This window comes from Neomonachus schauinslandi, chromosome 1, assembly GCF_002201575.2.
Source record: "Neomonachus schauinslandi chromosome 1, ASM220157v2, whole genome shotgun sequence".
Classification (NCBI taxonomy): Eukaryota; Metazoa; Chordata; class Mammalia; order Carnivora; family Phocidae; genus Neomonachus; species Neomonachus schauinslandi.
Window position 1 is genome coordinate 127,677,986 of NC_058403.1, and position 20,942 is coordinate 127,698,927.

Below are 20,942 nucleotides of genomic sequence, written 5' to 3' on the forward strand. Positions count from 1 at the left end.
CTAGCATATTTAAAGTATCTATACTAATTTGGATGATATACTATGGAAGATATATATACAAATATTCTAATTTGTTGTTACACTACAGAAAATTGAAACCTGGATATAGTGTATCTGTACTGTCTATACATGTCACTTCTTTTTAAATCACAGATTCTGTGCACTTTGAGTACTGCCTAATTTCTGTATCTTCTACATCCATAAGATTTTAATGTTAACGGTCCTAACTGCAAGGTCATTAACTTATGAAAAGAAATCATTTTTTTCTTTTGGTTCAAAAACCAAATCAAAGGATAGGCACATTTATTTCATACAAGTCATACTCTGAACCTAAAATGGAAAGCAAAAGACTGAGATGCACTTAATATTTCAAGTCTTTGTAACAGAGAAAAAAAATCATACAAAATTTAGGTATGAGACATCACGTCATTAAAGATAAAGTTGACTAGACAACGGTTTCTATGTTCTATCTAGTAAGAAAAATGTACATTTGACTATTAAGCCTTAAAGGGTAAAGTAGAATAAATTTCAGACATCTCAGCTCCTTATACTCAACTGTTTCAATTACAAGGACTCAAAGAATAGATATTTTCCCTATCATTAATAAAAATATTTCAGTGTTAACACTGGCAGGTTAATATTGGTGATAAAAACTAGAGGGTGGTTTATGCTGACAGTTTAAAAAATGGAGAATAATTATAAAATACAAAACTCATGAATTTCAAGAAGAATTAAACATGTAAGAATTTGAAACCCATTTCTGTTTCAGAGAGAAATATTCAATAGGAAAATGAATTTCTAATTTTGAATTTCTGGCCCAAATTTGCCACAACACACTAAAAAAAAAAATTACCTACACCTCACCAAGCTATTATAAAAACTGATGGGACTATGAGAGTAAACCCAACTATTTCTCTAGCATGCCCAATGCAACAGAAGGCAGAGAACAAATGGTGGAAGTCTGAAGGTACACGCTCAAGGTAGTGCTGCAATCTAAGCCAAAGAAGCTGCAGATACTCAAAGAGAAAAGGCCAGCACAGAGTCTTCCCGTATACCCTGGTTCATAAACCATCTATTTGAGTTTGGGGCTTTTTTATCAAGTATAGTATTCTATACTTCCGAAGAAAGATGCTTAAAAATATACATAGAAAGACATTAAGAAAAATAAAATTCAGTTATTCAGGTGAGGTACTTGATTTATATTTAAGGGATGACAAAATGATACTTGACAAAGTATATATTTATATTTAACTCAAAAAGAGACATTAACATGTTCATATAATCTGTTATAGATTTCAGCCCAATCACTCTTAAATACTTTTGATTCTATGACTAACTGTTAATTACAGACAAGGCTACTCTACCTAGAATGCCACTTGATAACCCTGTATTAATTTTGCTAGACCAAAGACTCTTAACTTAAAAAAAAACAAAAACAAAAAACAAAAAAAAGCAACCATTTACATTTACTAAGAAAAGCAAACATTTACTTCAAATTGCAGTATAGGCTTTTCAATCACAAAAAGAAAGAAAAGAACAGTGATCTGACAGTGGTCACATCCTGTGCAAAAAACTTGATACAAAAACAGTAACACAAGGTGTCTGAGCTGCTTACATTGCAGGAAAAAGGAAATACAGTAGCTGAAATATGGCACTCCTGGGAATCAACTTCTAAACCAATAGAATGCCTTTGAAATGATTGAATTTATTTGTGTATTAGTAAGAAAGCCCCACCACCATAAATAGTACAATATTTAAAAATTAAAAAAAATTAATATCTATCTAAGATAGATAATGTAGTTGTATTGTTAGGCCTCTTTAAGTGCAGAAGGTGGTTCAGGTTTTGCTTTTTTTTTTTAATTAAATAACTGCCCATATGCTTTATAAAGTTCCACTCAATTTCAAAAGCCAATTTAAATCAAGAAATATGTTATCAAAGTTGCATAATTTCATTTGGGACTGCCAGCAGGTTAAAGTCTCAAATCAAGTCTTTAACATAACACTCATTTCTAGTCAATGAAAAGTTTAAAAGTTCTCAAATCTTCATTATCCTCTTGAACTTGCCCTTCTAAATGATCCTCAGACTGCAATTCCTAGTTTGCAAATAAAAGAATGCAATATGCATCATACTTCAAGAAAAGACGACGATGTCGAACTAACATGCTTCTGGATCTTTTCCCTGCTCCTCTCAACCTTCTTTATAATTTCGGCTACTATGCACACTGAGGAGGTGAGACCCACAAGAAACAGCAGATCTGCAAGAGAAAATAAGTTGCACTTTACAATTCTTTGAAGCAGTTGCAAAGCTTAAAGCTTACATTTTTCTAGCATCTTTTTGGGTTTTTTTTAAGATTTATTTTTTTTTTGACAGAGAGAGACACAGCGGGAGGAGTGGGAGAGGGAGAAGCAGGCTTCCTGCTGAGCAGGGAGCCCAGTGTCGGGCTCGATCCCAGGACCCTGGGACCATGACCTGAGCCGAAGACAGACGCTTAACGACTGAGCCACCCAGGTGCATTTTCCTAGCATCTGAACAGAGCTTTTAAAATACTCTTTTACAACCATTCCAGGAGGTACATAAAATCAGCCTCAGTTTAAAAAATGAGGAAAGTTAAGGGCAACCCTCTCAGGTCCCCTCTCTCTTCGGGAGCTTTATACTATGGCTCAATAAATTTTGCTTTGCTGCCCACTCAAAAAAAAAAAGAGGGAAGTAAGGCTCAAAAATGACTTATCTGAAGTCATACAGCTAGAAAAGGCAGTGCCAGAGAACTAGAACCCAAGTGCTCTGACTACTCTCCCTGAACCATAACCTCATAACCATAACTATTAACAGCAACACAAGCAAGAGGAGTTTTCTATTTAATAGATCACACAGTCTTTTTAATTTTAATTTGATTGTAAACTGCCTATCTAAAGATTATTTAGGAATTTCTATCTATTCCATTCGAGAGCCTAGAAGAACTCATCATTTAAAGACCATGTCTTTGGGGTACCTGGGTGGCTCAGTCAGTTAAGCGTCCAACTCTTGGTTTCGGCTCAGGTTCTGATCTCATGGGTCGTGAGATCAAGCCCCATGTCAGGCTCCATGCTCAGTGGGAGTCTGCTTGGATATTCTCTCCCTTTGCCCCCTCCCCCACTTGTGTGCATGCGTGCTCTCTCTCAAATAAATAAAACCTTTTTTTACAATTTAAAAATAAATAAAGACCATGCCTTTACAATAGTATCCACACTATCTCATTCTTAACTCATTGCTTGAAAAATTGCAGCTGTCTCCTTAAGACCCCACTTTTTAAAAAGAGGAACAAGTGTAAATATGAAATTAAAAAACTGAAATTAAATTATTTCAACTTTAAGGTAAACTGTAACTCACAGCATAAAATACAGTGAGGCTATATAACTTATTTTCACAAATACCCCAATTAACTTAAAAACACAAGAATTAAAAGTAGCATTGCCACAAAATACATCAGTCCTCACCCTTACACAGGAAGATTAATTTTTAAATGTATCATAATACATTTAATACATAGTATGTGAAAGAACAATGTCTATCTTCCATGTAATCTTAATGTATTTTCTGCTTTTAGGGTCAGGCTGTTATTTTGTAAAATAAGAATGCACAAATTAGCAAGTAAAAATATTGAAATATTAGTTTACTGAAATTGTAATTTTAAAGAAGAGCAACCTGGTTTTCAGTGAGCTTAAATCTAGTTTTTTCTTCATGTAAGACTGAAAAGTTATAAACTATAATTACTCTATAACACGTTTTCATTTGCTATAGTTTACAATCAGCAACAACAATTTGACAGCTATAACCAAGAAAAAAATATTGCAAGAAAAAAAAAATTACAAAAAAATTTTAAAGCCTAGCATTAAGCAAGTGACCACCCCAGCAAATTTCTCCAAACGATAAAACAGAATACACTCCTTTTTCAAATCAACTCACTTTTTTATCTCACTTTTTAAAAGGAAATTTTTAGTAGAACAAATGCATTAGAAAATACAATAATTCATCTAAAATATATAAATTATAAAAAGATAACATTTTCTTTACCCAGTATACTTAGGCTCTCAGTCTGAAAAACTTTCTGAAGTGGAGGAAAGTAAATAACTAATAACTGTCCCATGATGGATCCAAGAACTGCGTAGCAAAACATTTTATTACTGCAGAGTCCAATCTCAAATACAGACTTGGTCTGTTGGCAGAGCAAAGAGTTCAATTATTATTCCTTGGTCACTGAAACAGCTTCTTTATTATCATAGTCATCTCCAATTTTTAATAAACTGGATTGAATGCCAAAATGGCAATACCATGAGATCTCTTAATGGTTTGACTATTATTTTGGAATAATTCAGACGGAATAAAGGTTCAATTTAAAGCAGCTTCTTTTTTTTTTTAATTTATTTTTTGACAGAGAGAGAGAGCGCGAGAGAGGGAACACAAGCAGGGGGAGTGGGAGAGGGAGAAGCAGGCTTCCCGCCGAGCAGGGAGCCTGATGTGGGGCTCGATCCCAGGACCCTGGGATCATGACCGGAGCCGAACGCAGACGCTTAACAACTGAGCCACCAAGGCGCCCCTAAAGCAGTTTCTCTTTATCAAGAAAGCTTTCTCTACAAGAGTGATGCTACAATAACAACATCAACAAGAGACCACAGAATGAAAAGAAACTTTAGCATTTCAAAACACTGGAAACTTCATTTGTGTGATTATTTTGCTAAATCATTTCTATCCATTAAGTTAGATAATCTAAAAGCCTTTCTTAAAGAATAGACCTAGTTCAATGTGGACTAAAAATGTAAAATTGCCTTTCATAAAACAAAAAATGAATATTGTAGGCTCTCCAAAACTTAGTCTAAATTAACGACAATTCATTGACTTGGAAAGTTCCAGCATGCTAAATGGTAAAAGATATAATTGAGGATTTATAAGGTGCTCTAGAATTGAAATGAAGAGTCAGGCCTCAAAATGGAACTACTTTTCAAGAACAATTGTGCTCTGAAAAGGTTCTACTAGGTTCTAGCCCACAGCCCATTAATTTTCTATGAAAACACTTCAATCAAGAAAAGGCAATCACACCTTAAGATACAACATGGGAAGAAAAGCAAATTTAAAATGTCCTAAGCTCTGACACACTGACAGAAATAATCAGAAACCATTAATATGCACAAAATTGTTCTTGTACTTCTAACAATACTTTCTTCTAAAATGAGACTAATACCAACATAACAGAACCCATTTGTCCAATACTCTCAGATAATATTAACTTGAACCTATCTTAAAGCTACAGATGTAAGAGAATGGAAAGAAGAAAGACCAGGCGATGACACCTGTGATTTATTGGATCTTCTGGTCAAAGGTAAAGCTATTTGCCCAAATGCCCTATCCCCATTATGACACGTTTGTAGGTACACGTTTATAGGGAAGGCTGTATCTGGGGCTGTAATCTGTGATGACAAAATCAAGCAAAGCTAAAACCCCACAATCCTTGCCTACTTACAATCAGAGAGAACTCTATCAATTGAATCAGTCAGCTAAGATCACCTAAGCATACCTGGGATCTGGAACTTAGTGCATTGAACATATCGAAAAACACAAAGCATGTGAAGGTCATTGTCGTGTCTCGAGGTGTTATCACATTGTCTCGTAGCTATCAAGAAGAAAAATGATTATCAGTGGCTGAATTTAATCAACAAATACTGCATGCTTGTAAAAGGTTAACATTTTCTTTGCTTTAGAATAAAACAGCTTTAGCCTAAGACATAAAACATATGAGCTACATAAATTTCCTATACGCCATTTAAGTAAGTCACTAATGAATAGCTATAATCTAAATAAAGTAGTCTTCTCACACACCATATATTGGATATTAAAACAACTTTCTTTTCTGATGAAATAAAGTAGCAATAGACTCAGATTTTCTAATTACTCCCCAAATATGAATATTAATATATTAATTTTTATTGTGCTGATATCTTTGCAGATTTAAACTATTCTAATAAATGAATCAGCAATTCTTTTAACCCATAAAGACTGAAATCAAACTATTTTTAAATGTTTTTATTATATTTTCCAATGAGCTCTCCTAACTTTCCAAGCTTCCGTGTAACACACCAAAATAACTGGGTCATACAGAATGCATGCTATTAAGGCAGCTTATCCAGTGACTATACCTCCCGCCAGAAGACAAACAAAGTTCCACAAACAATGATTATTGATGAAACAAGTATTTTAAGTATCAGGTTTTTGGTCAAAATGCTGTCCTTCCAGTTGCGTGGAGGTTTACGAATGACATCTTTATCCACTGGCTCTACTCCAAGGCTTCAAAACAAATAGAAAAGTGAATTACTTAAAAGTTTTAAGGTTTGGATTTGTTACTTTTACAATCTCATTAACCTCAATTATCCAGGAAATTAAATGCTTTCTTATGGAAACAAAATGCTGAATCCTAAAGAAAAGGTTGGCTATAAATACTCGAAAATAACCATGGATTTTATTACTCTTCCCTTGTTACTCCTACTTGGCATAGTTTGATGGGAGACTGATGGTCAAATTGAAAAAAACTGTCCAATTTCATTTACATGTAAGTTTACTTATTTCAAATATGGCCTGAAATAGTAACCTACTGAGTAAACTCTGAAATACCTTTCATGCAAGGAGGTTTTGACTAGGATGATTTGTTATAATGACCATTGACATGTATCACTCAATTACTCTTTCTGCTGGAAAGCAACATCTATGGCCCATTACAGAAGAAAATACTTAGATGCTTAGATCCTCCAATACTTTCCCAAAGTCTCTAAAATTGACAACAGAACCCAGATAATAAAACTAAACTCAGGATTTCTCCATTACGTCCCATTCTGAGAGACAAAAGCTTATTTCCTGAGGACAGGGACTGCACCTATTCATTCCCTCATCTGTTCTCAACTTATGAATGGGCATCTAACATAACGTAAAAGCTTAGATCTATGACACGTGAAAAAACACCCAAAGAGCATAAATGATATACACAGCCATCACACAATTTATAACAAACATGTCGCTGCATGAATAGATTTCTAGTGCTATCCATGAATGAAATCATAAAACTTAATCATCAAGATATCACACTTTCTTTGTCCTTCTACTTGTTTATGGATAAAAAAAACTCTTACCTCTGAGCTGGAGGTCCATCCATAATTATATTGATCCACAAAATCTGCATGGCATTGAGAGGATTAGGAAAGTTCATTAATGTAGCCAATGAGATTAAAGTTAATGCTGCTATACTCCTGTTGAAAAAAAGATAATGTATCTTTTATATAATTCTTACTACTTTTATATATTATAATTCTTACTACTTTTATGATATCACTTCTTTAGCATTTGAAAATCTCATTTTACTACTGTGCTTTTAAAGGAAGTCTGTATTTATGAGTATCTATGCTTCATTTGTGTGAAAATTTTGACGCTAAAAGTTAAACTTTATAATCCGTAGCATTTAAATAAAGGATTTCAAGATGTTTAGATAACAACAAACAGAGGAAGGTTTTAAAAACTGAGTTCAGAATAGCTGTTACTACATAACAGTTAACAGTTTCAACAATATTTTGGCAAATGTTTTTTGACTACAGAAAAGCCCTTCTACTTTTGGAAAAAGACACCAAGGAAACACACTAAGATCTGACACTCCTCCCTTAGTTATTTCTGGAGCTAGTAAATAAACCACAAACATTTATATATTTTGATGATGATACAGACATCATCTCTTTATCATGCCATTTTTAATTTTAGGATAGAATTAATTTTCATTATGGAAAACTAACATATGAACAACATTCAGAAATAGAGCTCAGAAGCTTCTAAGCATTCTGCTTGAATTCTGTTTCTCATATAATTTATCTATAAGACCCATGGTGACAAACTTCTTAAAAACTTACGTGCTCAGTTGGAATCTAACAAAATTTTTAATGTTATTATAAATCCCTTTACCCTCTTCAATTGCAGACCTGAAATTTTAAAAAAAATTAAATGAGAAATATTATCACACAAAAATAAAGATCTATCTTATAACACTGTAGAGCTAATTCTGAAAACAAATTTCCAACTGATATAACATATACATCACTAAAAGAATCTATTATTTTCTTAACATAATTAAGATTAGAAAAAAATACAAAAACATTCTGGTATGGAATGAAAGCCAAGCCTGTGAAGCTCTATCTGAACTAATTTCATTACACTATATTAAAATTCTTAAAGATATTTCAACATTAAAATCATACACTGTCTTTCTACACAACAGATAATACTACACATTTATAATACTAAAATAATGATCTTCTTTACCCCTCCAATTTTCTTTTTCTAAAAGGTACAAAATGCATGCATGGTAAGGGGTTAAATTAATGTATGTCAGGAATTAAATGGTAATAAGATATATATGAGTTCTGGAGTTTAAGCTATCTATTGCTTAACACTACAATCAGATATGTGCTGTAGCAGAATTACATAAAGAATACGGTTTACAAAAATTCATTTAAATTCTCATTTGGGGGACCTGAGTGGCTCAGTCGGTTATGCATCTGCCTTCAGCTCAGGTCATAAACCCAGAGTCCTGGGATTGAGTCCTGGGATCGAGTCCGGGGGGCAGGCTCCTTGCTCAGCAGGGAGTTTGCTTCTCCCCCTCCCTCTGCCCCTCCCTGCTGCTCATGCTCTCTCTCTCTCTCTCAAACAAATAAATAAAATCTTTAAAAAATAAACATAAAAATAAATTCTCATCTGGTTGAATCTAGAAAATATGTGTTTTTTAAACAACTTCCCCTTTCTTTCAAGATTTCTATATAATTCTAAGAATGGAAAGAAAAAAACTTATATGCCTACAAGACCATGGCAATTCTGAGTCCTGAGCTCCCACATGCTCCACTTTAGGCCACCATGGGTTAATGAAGTATGCCAGGCATGTAATCAGCATGAGTCACTGAACTGAGGAAGACCCAGGTTATCAGACACGTGCTTATCAAATAACAAGATTCAAGTGACCCCCCACCTGAACTACTACTGACATGACCATGTAATCACAGAAGAATCTTACATCAATCAGAAACAGTGGCGGAAGGAGACAAAGCTATTTAAACTTAGTAGCTTGTATCACTGACAGCATGGACAATTACAGACATAAGGAAATACATAGTATGGATGGAAACTTGACTATTTTTATACTTACTGTAAGGCCATGCACATGCATATTTCTGATAGCCTGAGTTCAACTAGAATAAAGGCCCCATGAAGGTTTACTGCTGTACCACTCCACTGGTGGCCAGAAAAATGTGACATCTGGCTGCACTCGGTAAATATTTGTTAAATGAATGACTTTGCCATTTATTATGTCCTTTCCATACAAATAATATTCTCCAAAACTACACGGTAGGCCATAAATAAGATTAATTAATTCTGGTAAAATAGTTTAGTTCATCCACTGCTGAATATCCTAATACACTGAATATCCCAATTCTTTTTCAGCTGAACTGTCTGGAGATGGGGTGCGGAAAAAGACAGGAAAAGATTCTCTGATGTACATTCACTGAAACAAAACTTACATTATGGTTTGGAAATCATCGTCCACGAGGATCATGTCTGCTGCCTCTTTGCAAACATCTGTGCCAGTCTGACCCATTGCAACTCCAATGTCTGCAGCCTTCAGAGCAACTGCATCATTGACTCCATCTCCCGTCATGGCTACAACCGACCCATTCTTTTGTAGAGACTGGAATGGGGGAAAAGGGGATTCTGGTAAAAATATTGCTTCCACAAAGATAAGGGGATAAACAACTCCTCTCTATTTTTTTTTCACATAATAAAGATTGGAAAGAATACAGACCACTGATTTTGCAACAAACTTCAATATATGGAGGTCTTAAGATAAAGCTTAGAAAAAGTTGCTATTAATATTCTCATGTGTAAGAGCTATGTCTAAAGACTGATCTCGAGTTAATTATACAGTAGCTCTCAGGGGCAATTTTGCTTTGTAGGGGACATCAGGCAATGTCTGGCGATATTTTTTATTATTATGACTTCGGGAATGCTACTGGCATCTAGAGGGTAGGGGTCAGGGATGCTGCTAAACATCCTACAACACATAGGACAGCCCCTCACAACAAAGAATCCAGTCCAAAATGTCAAAATGTCAATAGTTGTGAAGGTTGAGAAACTCTAAACTAATACAATGGAGGACTACTGTGATTAAGCCCTTTAATTAATGGATACTACGTCAGTTGATTTGTATATATTTAACTGATTAATATAAATAACCAAAACCTTTGAAATACTGTTCCCACTCTCATAACATTTCCTTTTCTTACTGTATTTACTCAGTTTCTAAGCAATTACTGCTATTTACACTGGGATGATTTGGCTATGGACTCCTGTCAGAACATATGTCTACACTGTTCAATTGTTTAAAGAAGGCTGTGTTGCAGATACCTCATTAACGTTTTCTTCTACATCTTCCTTTGCTAACTAAATTCTCTATTAATACTTCCATGTAAAGTTCTATAAAAAAAAAATCTCTTTTGCTTCACAATACTTCCGACTTTAATATTAAATCAATATTCCTAGTAATGTAAGCATAATGAAAGACGTAAAGTAGCATTTTGGAGATAGAGATAAAACAGTGTGAATCTTAAAGACCCACCTTAATAATTTTCATCTTGTGCCTTGGACTAGCTCTGTAAAATACTGCAACCTGTTAAAATACAGGATACACTAAAAATCTTCAACAATAAGAAATATCAGAATAACCCATGCACTTGTAACAATAATTTCTTAAATTACTGTACTTACTTTGTAGAGATCAAGTTTAAGCAATATACCATGTGTCTGTTAAGATATTCATTTGACATGGTCACTTCAAACTTTCCAGTGGTACCGCAGGAAATACACAATCTAAACATGTTATCCAATTTATCCCATTATGTTTAAGTTCTGAAGAGAAAACAGCCTTATTCTTGAAATGTTTCAGACACAGAGAAAGGAAAAACTCTCTTGCATCTATTTCTTCATTACACTGGCAAACAACAAAAATGGCCTCTCCCTTTGTTCTGTCTTCAGGAAAGATAAAGAACAGCTGCTTCTCAATGTCTGTAGAACCTTTTTATTGTTGTTGTTTTTCAAGAGTGTTACCTGTCTGTTCCTTCTCTTTTAATATTCGTGTTAATTCTTTAGATTCTCTTCTACTGTATCTCCAACAGTTTATATGACTTATCTCTCCAAACCATGCACATAATCCCCTTTTCTGATCCCACCTCCTGGTCTCCTAATACCCCTTCGCTGTGCCCCAAAGGCAGGCATCTACAACATCCCCTGTATCCTCCACTTTTCCACATTGTTCTAACCTCATTTTTCACAAACCAAGGCCATCCCTACAGTCCTTCACATAGTACCACCACCAGGAGAGCCTAGACAGGGGTAGGTGTCCTTGATTCTCCTTTCTTTATTCACAAAACCCCAGTTCTGAATGTCACATGAGACCAGACTTCCCACTGACTATAGGCATTCATTCACTGCTCTAGGTCACTTCCCCACATTTCACAAAATTTTTTTCAGATTTTTTTAAACGAATGTGACATTGTATTAGTTTCATACAACAGAGTGATTCAACAGTTTTGTACATTACACAATGTTCACCATGATATGTGTAGTTACCATCTGTCACCATACAACATTATTATAATACTACTGACTATTTTCTTTATGCTGTACTTTTCATCCCTGTGACTTATTTAATTTCCTCCTCACTGTCACTCTTTCCAACAACACTTCTAAGTCATGGTGATTTTAATATCTGCATAATACATCATTCTCTTCTCTACTGTCCTAGAGGATTAGTTCATACTAAGTTTTCTCTCCTCATACTTTCAATTTATCCCCATTTCCAACCTCAGTCCCAGCTGACAACCTTGCTTCCCACTTCAAAGAAAACAGAAGAAGAGAACTTCCATAATTCCCACCAACCAGTACCTGTATCCAAGCACAATCCTTGCCTTCTCTCCTTTTATTACAGATGAACTGAATATGCTCCTAGTGCAGGTCAAATATTCTACCTTTGGACCTATTTAAGATCATTGCTCCAGAAATTCTCCCCCCTCTTATATCAAAATCTTTTCCTTGCTGATGCATCTTTCCCAACAGTATATAACATGCTGTGATTTTTTCCATTTAAATAAAAACAAAACTAAAAATTTCCCGTCTCATTTTGGCTGCCACCCTACTTTTCCCCTTCTCTTCATAGCAAAACTCCTCTGTACTTGCAGTCTCCCATTTCTCTCTTCTCATTCTTTCTTGAATCCATTCCCACCACTGCCCTGAAACCCCTATTCAAGATTACCAAAGACCACCCACATTGCTAACACCAATGGTCATTTCTCTTCTGACTTAACCTCTCAGCAGCACCCTAACAGAGCTGGCAATTCCCTCCTCCTGAAACACTTTCTTTGCTTGACTTCCATGACCACCCTATACTCTTTTGGTCTTCCTTCCTCCTACCTTTCTGGCTGCTCCTCTTGTAGAGGTTCTTCCCGACCTCCCTGAAGTCTGAATGCTGACATATTCCACAACTTAGTTCTTAAAGGTCCCTCTATAAGAGGTCTAAGAATCCCCTACTTCTAGGTGATCTCATCCAGCCTTACAGATTTAGATTTTATTGTTATGCATTTTTGTCTCCAGCCCCAATATCTCTTCTAAAATCCAGACCAATGAAATTAATCCACCTACCTATTCCACATTTCCTCTTGGATGTCTCATCTAAGACTTAAAAATATCACAAAGTGAACCCGTTATTTCCCAAAATACATGCTCCTTCATATCCTCTGCTAATGGTAAGTACATCCTCGTAGTCACTCAGGCTCTAAATTTGGGGAGTCATCCTTGGTTCCTCCTTTTCTCTCAGAAGCCACAAGAAGCTTAACAGCAAATCTCATTGGCTCCAACCTCAAATAAATCCAGAATTCAACCACCTTCCTCTAAGCCCACTGCCAACACTCTGGGCCAATACCTGAACTGATTTATTTCTGCCCTTGCCTCCTGCAGTCTCTTCTCAACACAGTGACCATAATGAAACTATTAAAACAGAAGTCAGATCACATCCATCCTCTGCTCAAAACCCTCCAATGACTTCCTATCTCCCTCAGAATGAATGCCAAAGTCTGTTACTACCTACCAAGTCCTGCATGAACTGCATGCCCCTTCCTCCTCATTAGTTACCCGAACTACACCTACACCAGCCTCCTCATTTTTCCTGAAACATGCCATGCACACTCACCTTAAGGTCTTTGCCTTTGTGTTCCCTTGGTCTGGAGTGCTCTTTTCTCAGATATGATATGGCCTGCCAGTGAGGCCTTTCCTAGTCATGTTCTCTAAAAATTTCAATCTACCTCTTCAATCATTCCACTCTCTTCTCTGCTTTTGTTGGTGCTCATTAGCACTTATCTGACATAATGTACATATTTACTTATCTTAGACTATAAGTTCCATTGAAGGCAGAGATTTTTGTCCTATACCTTCAGTCTTCCATAAATACATACAAAATGAATTAATAAATCATTGAACGACTCTTAGTACCATCATATAGACTGTTCTGAGGCTCCTTCCCAATTTTAATAAAGGTCTAAAACAAATGAGGATTATTTTCTTAAGCAAAAGACTCAATTTAACTGCAATATCACATTATTACATATGCCTAGGTCCTCTAGGTACTATGAATCACATAATTCGTATTTGGAGAATATACTTCCTTTTTAAAAAAGTTCAAAAATTCACTCAGACTCTTTAGTGTGTCTTTAAAAAGGACTAAACTACATATGCATTGAAAGTATACTAGTTGTCTTCTAAGTGAAAATTCTACATTACTGCAGAAATTAATCATGTAGCACACAGTGCTGAAGTACAAGAGTGTTTAGCAAAGACTGCGGATTTTACAGAATATTTAAATAAAAGGCTAACTACCAATATACTCAGGTTGAACAGAGTAAAATTTTGCCTTTGTTCCACTGCAGATCATTTGAAACACTGCAAATCATTCCATTATAGTCACGGAAGGTTTTCACTGACAATGGCAGTGAAGATGCCAACTGTTGGACTGAAAGCGTATTTCTTCTGTAAAGGAACAAATTACTTGACATGCATCCATATACCTACCATTTGATGTAAGATTTTTAGCATTTCAAAGCTTTGGTGGCAGCTCAAAAATTAGAGCAGCAGTTTTGAGACTAAGGAGATCTCAATGCAAAACTGAAGACTCACTTGATGTTTTGCATGTGGTACAGAGTAAAATCTGTTCTTAAAGCATCAGAAGGGCAGGTCAATCTTTTTAGTTGACTAAAAACACTAAATTTAGTGACACAAAATTATGGCCTAAAGAAATGAGATTTAAAACAAACAAAAAAACAGAAAGGACTAAAGATTGAGCTATATCACTGTATCACAGTGAAAGCTAGGATTAAATTTGGGGGTCACTGAATTTCCTCTATTCATAATCTTTTCACCTTTATCATGTTTCTCTACCTAGAAAAAAAGAATATATTGATTAAAGGTAAAAGCACACAATAAAATCTCTGTAGTTTGGGAGCAAGAGGGGAGAGGACAGAATGAAGACAGGATGGTAAAAGGACAGTGAAAAAAGAAGTAGAACTTTGTCAGAAAAGGAGAGTGTTTAGGGAATAACATGGGAAAGATGAAAATCATCAAAAGGAAGGAGGAAAATCTATGTATTTGTCTCTTATCATGTCTTCTTTTCAGTGTCATATTTCTGGTTAGCACTCAGAGTTCTGATAGACAAGGGTGTTAAAAAGAAGGAAATAGGAAAATATTAAAGGAGAGGTTAATGAAAAACGTTCCTGGCATTAAAATAACCTGCTACAGTTTCCCCAATCTTCCAGGAAAGATAATAAGATATCTGATGCATTTCAGGGGAAAAAAAAAAAAAAAATAGGTGACTGAAATAAAATATTTACAACCAACCAAAAATTAAACAGCACACAGACTGGGATTAAATTATAGAGATTTGGTTAATAGGTTTGGTAGAAATACAATTGGAGGTACTACTATAAAAAAATAAAGAAGAAAACAGAAGGTCCACTTTTATCACTAGGAATATAGGACACACTGGAAGAATTCATAAACACTTAGAATAAGGCCTTTCCATCTAAAAGGCTTTAAGTTTAGGCCTACCTTTGGTACTATTTGTGAAAGCTGCTGGACATCCATTGCATCTATTTCTTCTCCTGAGACTGACTGGGAAGTTTTGGAATACAATCCCAGACGACTAGCTAAAGTGAAATGGGAGAGAAAACATAATTGAACAAATTAGTTTTGCTTGGTAGGCCAGTCAACATAATGCTCACTTAATAGGATTTGTTATCCATTCTTAAGTACAAAATGTCTTTATACCAAGACATCACAAGACAAATTACTAGTAAGACAAACCTATTTGAATTAGTAAAAATTCTGGGGTTTTCTGTTTATTTTTGTTTAAATTTAAGAATAAAGAGTTTTCACAATTTAACCCACCACCATACCTAAGAACTGATATAGGGCCAATCAGGTTTTGCTTAGTAGCTCAATTTTAATAAAGATCAGAATTCATTTTAAGTAAAGAATCTAAAGCCAGACAAAACAGTGGTGGATCTGCGGTAATCATGTAGTTATATGTAAAAGAAAATAGATGTTGAAAAGCTTTTCTAGGTATAATCTTCCCAACGTTATGTTTCTGGTGACATATTCTTCTTAGATAACATAAAGTGTGAAACTCCTATCCGTCTCTCCGCACAGTAATAAAATCAGAATTAATGGACTTTAGTAAACTGTTTATCAGTATGAATCACAGTTCACAACAGTTTACACAGTTTACAAACTCCAGATTACCTTTTGGTGCCCTTTTTTCCCATAAATATATTGGGGGGGGCGGTTTGCAGAGGGAAAAGGAGAACGAGAATCCCAAGCAGGCTCCATGCCCAGCACAGAGCCTGATGTGGGGCTCAATCCCATCACCCTGAGATCATGACCTGACCCAAAATTAAGAGTCAGATGCCTAACCAACTGAGCCACCCAGGAGTCTCTCCTGTTATATTCCTTAGGGTATTCTTAAATGGCATTCAAACAACATAAGCATATACGTGATGTAATAACAGAATATAGACACAAGCTATTTTCTTCCAAATCAAGTACAAATCAAAGTCTGCTTTGAAAATTATCCTCAAGTTTAAAGGGAAAACTAAATTTCATGTTTCATGTGTATAATCTAGTGCTTTTATCCAATAGCATAGTGGATTATGAGGTTAAAAATAATCAACTATTCTTCTGTGAATAAAACATGTGATTTCCTAATAGTTTAGTTATGTATTTTCAATTAATAGAACTACTTTTTAACCTAAAATAAATTTTTACCCACATTTTTATATACAGTATGAATAAGAGTCCATTTTAATTGTATAATGTCAATATTATACGTATACATTTTATATCTAATGGTTCAAAGCTATGCACTGCAATTAATTTAAAACTATTAAAGGGGGGGGGGACCAGCCTAGTTATACCGATTGCAACTGCAGTCTCCTGTGAGTCTCCAGTAATCATTTTTATCGATACTCCTGAGGCAATGAGTGTTGTAACAGCTTCTTTCACACCAGTTCTAGGAGGATCAATGATTCCCACCAGGCCAAGAAATGTCAGCTGTCCCAGTTCAGGACCAGAAGCTAAAGCAAGAACTGAGGAAATAATAAAATCCAAAAAAATAAAACGTAAGTCACAAAAGCATTACAGGTTACTTGACAAAAGCTAGAGACAAAGAATCACTTAAGACTATAATGTCATTGTAGTTAGGATATAATCATTATATATAAAAATGTATTACATGTTAATACATTAGTTTAATGGTTCTAATATGGGGTTGCTGAAAGCTATTAAAATTAAAAGGAATAACACTAAAGAATTGTTAAGCAGAGAAGGCAAGTAAGGAGTGAATAAAGAACGTTTTTACAACGTGACTAAACGCAGCTCTTCTAAACATCAACTATTAGCTCTTTAGAAAAAATAATTAGGTATTTGGAGAACTATGGGTTTGTTGAGCTTTGAAAGTCAGTTTTAAACAGACACCTCTGAAGGGGGTTGCTACGAATGTATCTTCATCTTTCCATTTTATAGGTCTCCAGAACAATTCAATAGCTTGAAGAGAAGGCTATATTGATTAATTATACACGACATGTAACAATTTTGTACATGACAAACCCTGGGAGGTAAATTAATTTGTAAAGTGACTGCACAACCATTAGTAACAGTAGTTTGGATTCTTTCACTCTTTTCATAACATTAATAAGTATTTCTTATTTGTAACTTTGGTTCTCTAATAATATCTAACACCACCGTATCATTATTGGGAGTTTCCCATCATCCTCGAGCACTTAAGATATAACACAAAATACTGTTCATTTCCAAATATCATTTAACTTATTCTCAGAATTCGGAACTTCTGACAACTACCTAATGAGTTAAAGGGATGTGTGTCCATCTGGAATATTATTGGACTGAACAATTTACCAGAGAAAACACAAAAAAGCACACTAAGTAAATATATGTATCTCATGGAGAAACTGAAAAGTCATAACCAGATTATAAGCAATATCCATTCTTATTCAAGCAGAAGGTTTGAAGGATTAAATATATTTGGAAAACCAAGGTTAGAGGCAAATGACTTCTATTTTCCCAATGTCAGAGTCATATACCTAACTATTTATGTAAATGTGAGCCCCAAAGGCTTTCACCCTGGAGAGAATGAGACACTTGATAGTCCCTGGTGTCAGAACAGAGAGAGGACTACAGAAAGGAATAGCGAGTATAAATTCATGTGTCAGCAAACCCTAAGAAAGGGAGAGCAGCTCCTGGCACCCTCAGTGGAGAGGTGGTAGTAGCCTAGAGTATCCTGTATGTATTTGTTTGCTTCCTTAGCACAAATGAAAATCTACTGCTACTGTCTGGGATAAGGTTAGGCAGACCTTTTTCATGAGGAGGGTCCCCGACTAAAACATAAAAACAAAACATACTCTAATTTCAAAATCAAGAATCATGTGTATTTAAGAAACTTATATTTTATAAGATGTAACCTAAGTACATATCAAGTTAAATCTGAAGTCTTTCTGTTCCCATTATGGTAACTTCAGGAGGAGGAAGAAAGTGGAGCTTAACCAAAGGAAAAGACATGAAGCAAGAAACAAATGACCAGAATGTTTCCCTAAAGCCCTGTGAAACAGGCGATTTTTCTCCTCTACCAACTCTGGTCTATTTCACAATGTTACAACACCACACATACACAAACCTCCATGATCCTTCAGATGAAAAGAGTTAAAATAAGAAAGTGTGAAAACGGGGCGCCTGGGTGGCTCAGTCATTAAGCGTCTGCCTTCGGCTTAGATCATGATCCCAGGGTCCTGGGATCGAGCCCCTCATTGGGCTCCCTGCTCAGCGGGGAGTCTGCTTCTCCCTCTCCCACTCCCCCTGCTCCTGTTCCCTTTCTCTCACTGTGTCTCTGTCAAATAAATAAATAAAACCTTTAAAAAAAAAGTGTGAAACCTCTGAAACTTCTTTAGCGTCTCTAAACCCAAGCCAACTTTGGACCCTCTTGCTGTGAACTGCTAAGAATAACAAAACTCTGCCTTCAAAGCTACAAGAATATCTTTCTAAACCTAGCTCATTATAAGAGCAGAAATTCTGTAGATCTATCCAAATGTGTTAAAACCACAGAGAGCCCTTGCTTAAGTGAACCATGAATAAGGGGAGTATTTTTTATATTAAGTTGCTTCCTCCTCCCAGGATTGTGCTTGACTTCTCTTCTGTAAAAATAATAAGATTAAGGAGGCCAACTCTTCCAATTTCCTTGAGAGAGACTACATAAGTATATATATTCCCCACAAGCCAGATGACTATCCAGAAGGTAAAAACCAGGTATGGCCCCAACCCCTGCTTTTTCAATCCTACACATGCTGTCCCTAAGAGAAACAGCCTAATGTGTATGTGCATAGCAGACCCTCTCTCCACATCACTGTTCAGTCAGCAACACAGACATAAAGCAGAATCTGGACACTTCTTTCCTTTCTGGTGAATGACAAGGGAAGGAGATCAGCAGAAGAGCAACAAGTAAGCGATCACCTCAGTTTAAAGGACAAATTAGAGGCTTAAAACGTTAATATTTAGGAAAGTACTTTAGATCTATTAATAAATAAGACAGTCCAGGGGCGCCTGGGTGGCTCAGTCATTAAGCGTCTGCCTTCGGCTCAGGTCATGATCCCAGGGTCCTGGGATCGAGCCCCGCATCGGGCTCCCTGCTCCGCGGGAAGCCTGCTTCTCCCTCTCCCACTCCCGCTGCTTGTGTTCCCTCTCTCGCTGTATCTCTCTCTGTCAAATGAATAAAATCTTAATGAATGAATGAATGAATAATGAATGAATGAATAAATAAATAAGAAAGACAGTCCAAATAATGAAATAAGGAAGGAGTAATACCGTTTTACCTTCCTCCATTTCCCTTCTCACAAGAAAAACTTGTCTAAAATAAAATTTCTATCACCTACTCAGAGACCAATGCAGGTCTGTAAGAAATAGAAATTTCACATTTTGCTACATTCCTGACTTCTTGTGTTTTGGGGGCCAAACAGCCGACTAAAACATAACACTTCAGAAATGGCAGTATTCTACAAAGCCTGGGATAGAGTTGGACAGCTAAGATATGAAGCACGAAATCATCTAAAATTAAAGGGAGGCATCACTGAGGAGTGTGCAGGGATGGGTGAAATAGGTGAATGGGATAAAGAGGGACCAATTTCCACTTATAAAATAAAAAGGTCATGAGGATGAAAAGTACAGCATAGGGAATATACTGTAATAATGCTATATGGTGACAGACAGTGACCACACTATAAATGGTGAGCATAGAGCAATGTATAGACTTGTCAAATCAATATGTTGTACACCTGAAACTAATATAACATTGTATGTCAACTCTACTTCAATGAAACAAAGAAAGAAAGAAAGAGAAGAGATGGAGGGAGGGAGGGAGGGAAAAGAACGGGAAGGGGAAGGAAAAGAAAGGAAAAGAAAAAAGCATTACCTTTCCACCCTAGGGGACTATGCTGAAATGGCCTTACCTCGAAGTCCTGCAGAGCCCATTCGTGCCTTCTCTTGTTGGTAGAGATCTCTCTGTTGCTGGGTAAGTGTCAAGCTTTGCCCTTTGCTGTAGTATGTAGTACAATACTTAATCACTTGTTCATAAGCACCCTTCATAAAACAAATCTCTGGTCCGTCCTAAAAAGAAAAAACAGCAAATAAATTCAAGTTAATTTCAACTTATACCTATCTGCCACTGGAGTCCAACAATACATGGCATGCATTTCTCATAATCCCCAGCAAAGTTACTCAAGCCTAAATAAGGCTTTGAGTGGCACTTGAACTCTGAAGATTAAAACCTCATTTGTGGAAGCTTTCTTTACCCTCTAGAGAACACAGCATCTACTTCCCACCCTCACCTCCACACACTGAAGGCAATGCTATACGAAGCCCTGGATTAGGCACTGTAAGGGGAGAGGCTTACAACCTAACAGGAAAAGGAAAGAGATCTATCATCAGCCCACAAGCAGGGGTTCAGGCTTTCCATTAGTTGCTATTATATGTACAAATGTATGTGATCTCATTTAATTCTCATAATCACCTTGCAATTATGGGTATCAGAACCTTTTACTTTTTACCCTAGCATTATACAAAAGCTTACAATGAAAAACTGCAGTTGCCTGCCCAAACTCTCTCACCTCTAGTCCTACTCCACAGAGCCAAACCAATTTTAATTCTTTTGGCTGTTCCTTGGTACTTATCTCCATGTTCTTAAATACATTTATACTGCTACTTTTTCACTGATCAGTTTCATACATCG

The 20,942-nt window shown here is 35.9% G+C and overlaps 1 protein-coding gene across 1 annotated transcript in view; it reads right to left on the bottom strand.

Moving 5' to 3' along the window:
• Positions 1 to 282: 282 nt before the first annotated feature.
• ATP2C1 (ATPase secretory pathway Ca2+ transporting 1) overlaps positions 283 to 20,942 on the bottom strand; it is a 149,003-nt gene continuing 128,343 nt past the window's right edge. Inside the window, exons 17-27 of the mRNA XM_044920465.1 lie at positions 20,164 to 20,320; positions 16,567 to 16,737; positions 15,203 to 15,300; positions 10,671 to 10,721; positions 9,577 to 9,743; positions 7,918 to 7,986; positions 7,153 to 7,269; positions 6,169 to 6,316; positions 5,550 to 5,645; positions 4,052 to 4,193; positions 283 to 2,255 (exon numbers count right to left, since the gene is read on the bottom strand). Of these exons, the coding sequence (XP_044776400.1) occupies positions 2,125 to 2,255; positions 4,052 to 4,193; positions 5,550 to 5,645; positions 6,169 to 6,316; positions 7,153 to 7,269; positions 7,918 to 7,986; positions 9,577 to 9,743; positions 10,671 to 10,721; positions 15,203 to 15,300; positions 16,567 to 16,737; positions 20,164 to 20,320 (1,347 nt within the window). The 3' untranslated portion in view covers positions 283 to 2,124. The remainder of the gene's footprint in view (positions 2,256 to 4,051; positions 4,194 to 5,549; positions 5,646 to 6,168; positions 6,317 to 7,152; positions 7,270 to 7,917; positions 7,987 to 9,576; positions 9,744 to 10,670; positions 10,722 to 15,202; positions 15,301 to 16,566; positions 16,738 to 20,163; positions 20,321 to 20,942) is intronic.